This window comes from Cryptomeria japonica, chromosome 9 (assembly GCF_030272615.1).
Source record: "Cryptomeria japonica chromosome 9, Sugi_1.0, whole genome shotgun sequence".
Lineage (NCBI taxonomy): Eukaryota > Viridiplantae > Streptophyta > Pinopsida > Cupressales > Cupressaceae > Cryptomeria > Cryptomeria japonica.
The window spans coordinates 663,615,576-663,621,575 of record NC_081413.1 but is presented as its reverse complement, the minus strand read 5'-3'; the positions used below and the strand labels follow the sequence as shown (position 1 = coordinate 663,621,575).

Here is a 6,000-nt window from a genome sequence, read left to right as displayed (position 1 = left end):
TTGTTTTTTAAGAAATTCATGTCATTTTCAAAGCCCTATTACTATTTATGAAAATTTGTTTGATGTTATGAAAAAAAACAGCAAGCTATTTTCTAGAAGACAAGATCATTATACAGTATGTTTCAAAAGATGAGAATATATCAATTTGATATGGAAAAGTATATAAAGAAATGCAAACCTTTAAATACACAATAATCCATCTAGCTCACTTATTATTTAAAATTATTATGATAATATTATTTGCAAGTTTTTAACATGATTAATATCTATATTTCTTGAAACAGATTGAAATGACGTGAGCTTTCTTTTTATATTAAAAAGTCCTAACTATATGTTTGCGATCCTTCAAAATTTGTTGTTTTATTGCTATATCGGTATATCTTAAATTAAATAACTGTCATTAACTAACCATGTATATAAATAATCATTTTAGGAATGGTTCTACATCTTTTTAAGTTATTTAAAAAAAAATTTAAGTTCACAACCACAACACACCAAATACTGTAGGTCATCCTCAATAAAATTTGGTTTTACAAAATTCAGACTCATCTAACTTTTCTTTGAAGCTGTCAAATAGCAAGAGATTAATTCCCTTCCATGTACTGAAACCATTGTTGCAAGAAGAAGCAGCAACATCGATCTCCTAATTAATTTGGGAGGCTCTTTAATAATATATTTTTCTACTTCATTCCTTTTTAACAATGTATTTTTCTACTTCATTCCTCTTAAACAATATTGCGTATTAAATGCATTTTCCAGTTTGTTCATTTAATCACTGAGCTTTTGCTTACATGTGTTCAATAATCTAAGGGAATAACTCATTGAAAATATTGAACTCGCTTATCAAGAGATGCTCCCAAAGAAAATTCTTCCATCCTCGTTGTATTTGTTTTATTTATTTCCATACCATGTGTTAGTAGTTTCCATTTCCTCGGCTGTACCATGTGCACCCGTTTAGACCTCAAAGCACAGCATGACATTGTTGGCATGCTGGTACACTGGAACCAATAGTTAAAGTGAAAATATATACACAACTGTATATTGCATAAGCATTAGTAAGCATTAATTGAAATTTCTACCATCAAATGATTGTAAATAGTAGTGTGATGTCCCATATCATTAAATGCCTAGAAGAGGGGTGGCCAGAGCATCATTAAATTTAACTATTTTGTTCTCAAAAGTTTTCTTTGATTATATTCATCCATTCATCCAGCTTACTCAAATAGTGGAAATGAAATGGAGTATGCAAGTCACGGAGAATCTTATATACCTCTTCAAAACATAATATCATTTTCTGAATGGAGCGCATCATACAATACTGATATCCAAAGCACAAGTTAATAAATAGCTTTTGCTATGATCATCAAATTCATTCTGTAGCCTTGTGGGAATATGTTGGCTAAATCAATGATCCCATATTCATTGACAGGATGATCAAAAAGTAAAAAGATAGGGCAATATAATTAAGGAAACCAACCAAAATGGCAATCCTTAATAGATGCAGAGTAATGAATGCAAAACAGTAAAACAAGAATCCAATACAAAGAAAAATTAGCAATTTAAGGTGCAAAAAGTAACCACATGAACAAAAAACATGTGAACCTCAATAAATTAACTTAAAAACAGAACTAGATGGTAGAATATAAGTACAAAGAATAAGTTACTGTATTTTCTAACATGTATACATTACCAAACATGTGAACCTCAGAACAATAACTTAAAAGACACAGAATTAGATGGTAGAATATAAGCAAAACGAATAAGTTACTGTATTTTCTAACATGTATGCATTACAAAGTTAATTTGCTAATTATGAGCAAATTTGCATCAGAAAGTCTACTGAAAGTAGTCCAAACAAAATACCATGGAATACCAATGCAACCTCTCTGTTAACTGATATCACCAATACATAGATATGGAATTCATTCATGGAAACTGGCATGCATGCTTTCTCAGTCCACTGAAACAATGAATTCTGACAAAATCCATCCATTCTGAATCTGTAGATTAATATAACAACACGTCGAACAAAACTATACTCCTCTGGCAAGGTGGTCAAAGACCAGCATTTACATTTACCAATTCAGACATCTACAGTATATAGAATAGTTAAACTGCAAATATCTAGACACAATCATTCTACTTAATGACCCTTATCTAGTGCATGTTACAATGGGCAAAAAATAATGTTATTTATAATAAATTGCCCTCCACCACAATTCAAAGTCAACATGATCCCGTAATCAATGCAAGCCCATAACATGATTGCAGAACTAGGACAACAGAAGAACCCATACCACTCTTTATGCTTTCCGACTGATGAACATGAACATGATTTGGAAGTTGTTCCCAGATCTTTCTTGGGGCAGGCAAGTCAGTTCATCTGCACATGGTACTTCCGGAAGAGAGTTGAAGTTTTAAATCAAGCTACCATGAACCTGACCTCTAGAACCCTGCTTAAAGCTTTTTCAATCCATCTCTAGAAGAGCTCTTCTGAATTGAATTTGTTCCAAGCCTCCTACATTACATGTGCACAAAATAAAAGGTTAGAACAGGAAAGCTAATTTGAGTGTTCAATGTGATAAACGCAAAAATCACTAGTTAGAAGTACAAATGCAGGCATACCAGAAAAAGCTGGCTGTAGCATTTATTTGTGGAAAATTGCGACACTACAAACAAATAAGCCTAGCAAGAAATTGAAAGAAATGGATCGTACTCAATCTTTAATACTAAATAGCATTCTGTTCTTTCTTGCAAAAGTCCGTCTAAAATTGTTGTAATGCTAAAAAAACCAACAGCACAAATTTAGAAAATGTGTAGGAATAATATCTTTTACTACTCTGAAATTTCAGATCTTAACGCAAATTAGATTTTAAGGGAAGTACATAACAGGATGGCAAATGGCAAGGAAAAGAGACACTTAATCATGCACTCAAGCCATTAAACAAAACCAAAGCAGATAAGAAATGACCGTAAAGAAAGAACCATGTTCAACTTGTAAAACAAACCATTAAGTACCACAACTAAACTTTTTGCCAATATGGTAAAAAAGGCGACACATGTAAATGCTTGCAAGAGCTATCAAGAGAAATTATGAAGGCAGAGAAAAAAAAAATACCAGTAAAATGCACTTTTTCAGTTTTGACAAAAGTGATTTAAGGATTTCTACATCATTTTGTAAATGAGAAGTGTTCAGTTACTGGATGTATGTGCATAATATTTGATAAAAGAGATTTGCTATCACTCGTTGTATTCAAAATAAAGGTAGAGAACCCAAAACCAGTGGATTGCACTTTTTCAGTTTTTGCAAGAGTGATTAAAATTTAAGATTTCTACATCATTATTGTTAATGGAGGTGTTTACTTACAAGACTTCAGTAAATATTGAAGTGAATACAAGGAAAGATAAGCTATCAAGTATTAGGTAAACAACAATCTAGGGAAAATATTGGAACTCCCAACATACATTAAGTCATTATTATAATAATTGCTGGATTACTAAAATTTAAGGATTGATTCTATACTGTCCTTGTGCCAAATTGTTAAGGGTTGTATGGCTATTTAATAAAGATATATTTCAAATGTGAGGATGAGAAAATATATTTAACATCTTGTTTGACTCTTCAAAACTTTGATCATGTATGTATCTGGGCCATGTAGAGGTCTTAAAACTAGGCCTGAGTTTGTTATATCAAGCACAGTTCTTGCTTTATTGATAGACACTCTGGCAATGAATTTTTTTTCCTACTGCCTGCTAGATGGATTTACAACCACAGATCTGCAATCTGTTGTTAACGAGGGCAAAGTCTGCTATTACCATTGATAAAGATGGAAAGGAAAAAGTAATTCCATATTTCTGAAGTTTCAAAGGTTTCTACTCAAGTAAGATCCCTTCGAATATTTTTGTAGCCATTTTCCAAGCTGGAAAAATATTTAGAAGGCACCTCTTTTTCCAAAGGCTCCCTTGGATATCCTTTTAAAATGTTGTTTTTTCCCTTCATAAGTGCACCTCTTTTTCCATAAGAGCATTTCTTTTCCTGTTCTTAAGATATATGAAAATGTTGAAATCATATTATATACTTCTTTTGTTCACTTCAGTCTTCATGCCAAAGTGAGTTGTTGGAACATGTCATTGTCATCGGGAATCATAACTGAATATTATTTCAGTTCATTACCATCAGTCCTTTTCAAGGTCTTCTTCCTGATGGTAAGCTTTTTTTGACAAATTCATCATCAAAGTTTTTTTATAGCCTTGGGCAATTTCTTCTGTATAGGAAGCTCTTAACAGAATTCTCTCACTGCAAATTTTACTTTCCTCAAAATTATGAATGGTGAAAATATACGTCCAAGCTCTAACTTGAAACACCAACTTGGTCCAGTTGCTTACGCGAGCTTTTTGACCAATGGAAACCACAAAATGCATCTCAACTTAAACTTATGTAGCAAATAACAAGCATATTAAAACATCTCATGGGTTAACAACAGAGCACCATTTTTATTCCCTTGACCAACCTGATCTCTCAACCCTCCTTCAAGTTGGAAACAAAGATATTCACTCCCCATTTTGATGGCATAATTGATTGGAATATGATGATAGATGCTTGGGTACATAATCTGCAATTGTATTTTGGGACAATCAAATCTTATGGACCAACACAAAACAATGATAGCTAAGGTAGACAAAAAACGATTATAGCTAAGGTAAACACAAATGTACAACCCTACACTGGTGGCAATTTTCACATCCAAATTCTTGAGGTAACAAAGAAACAGAAACATATAAAATTGACAGATTTCTAAGAGACTGTGCAAGCGCATGATTTTATCTTCAGGGTACAAGAGCTATTGGCATGATAACTCCATTTTCCCCAAACATCTGGCCAATTGATCCAGCAATGCATTAAGCATTTGAATCCTCACCCTAATGAAATCAGTAAACATAACATTAATGGTGTCTATGTATAAACTTCATCTCGGGATAGTTTCCTACTCTAAGTAGGAACTAGAGCTCTCGAACTTTCTTTAAAGGTGGATGCTAAGCAACAAAAGGCACTCTCAAAACCAAATAAATCTTATTATTTTCAGAAAAAGAGACATTCTTTATATTTTGCCCAAACTAGTTCCTTTCAGATTGTCTGCTCATCACCAAGGAATAGGTATTCCTCACCAAACAAATCCATTGAGGACTCTAACTCTATCTACAATGAGTATTGTATTTATCCCAGTAACACTAAACATTCTACCAATGAATTTTGTTTCCTCAAATCAAAGATGAAGACCCTTCTTGCTGAGCAGCCTTCACATCTTTGAGATTGGGACATTCAGGGAACTAATCCTAATGCTTCTAATGCCTAGCTCAATATCACTGGTCAATGACTCTTTTTCAATGACAACTATTTTCATTCACACATCTCAATTCAAAATAGAGTAATATAGCTAACACTTGGCAATGGCAACCTGCCAACCTGGACTTGATTTCAAAGATGTTGGTAGATGATCTTCAGTTGCCAACAACAATACGTTCACACCCATTCTACACTTGTCTCTACTAATTCTTCTATCACATTTGGAATTAATAAATTCCAAAATACAATTAATAGTGATGTTACTCCGATTAACTGTTGTAGTATGATAGTTAAAGAGCCTGATTATTATGATTGCAAGGTTTCCACAAGGCCTACCCACTAAAACGGTTAATTGTCCAAAGTCACTTTTCTACTAAAATGGTTAAACTAGTCAATTTGAATAGGCATTACACTGTCTACAATTCAAGAAACAAAGACAAATAATGCTAAAAAGCTCCAACCTAAAGCAATCATATCTCTTGTTGATCAAGAGCATTAAGAACTTCCTCAAGTTTGACAACTATGCATCCATCTATTGAGTTTAAGTCGGGTCTCAGTGGCCCTCAGCCCAATAAAACCTATTTGCTCATATAGAGTGCCAATCAAATTTCTTCAAGCAGAATGCCACGGTAGATAAGAGTGCCCCTCTTCCTGTC

General features: G+C 33.2%; 1 protein-coding gene across 1 annotated transcript in view; it reads right to left on the bottom strand.

Annotated features, from left to right (window-relative positions):
• Positions 1-1,747: 1,747 nt before the first annotated feature.
• The window catches only part of LOC131039489 (auxilin-related protein 1), a 58,714-nt gene continuing 54,461 nt past the window's right edge, over positions 1,748-6,000 (bottom strand). The window contains exon 8 of the mRNA XM_057972273.2: positions 1,748-2,518. Within this exon, the coding sequence (XP_057828256.2) occupies positions 2,480-2,518 (39 nt within the window). The 3' untranslated portion in view covers positions 1,748-2,479. The remainder of the gene's footprint in view (positions 2,519-6,000) is intronic.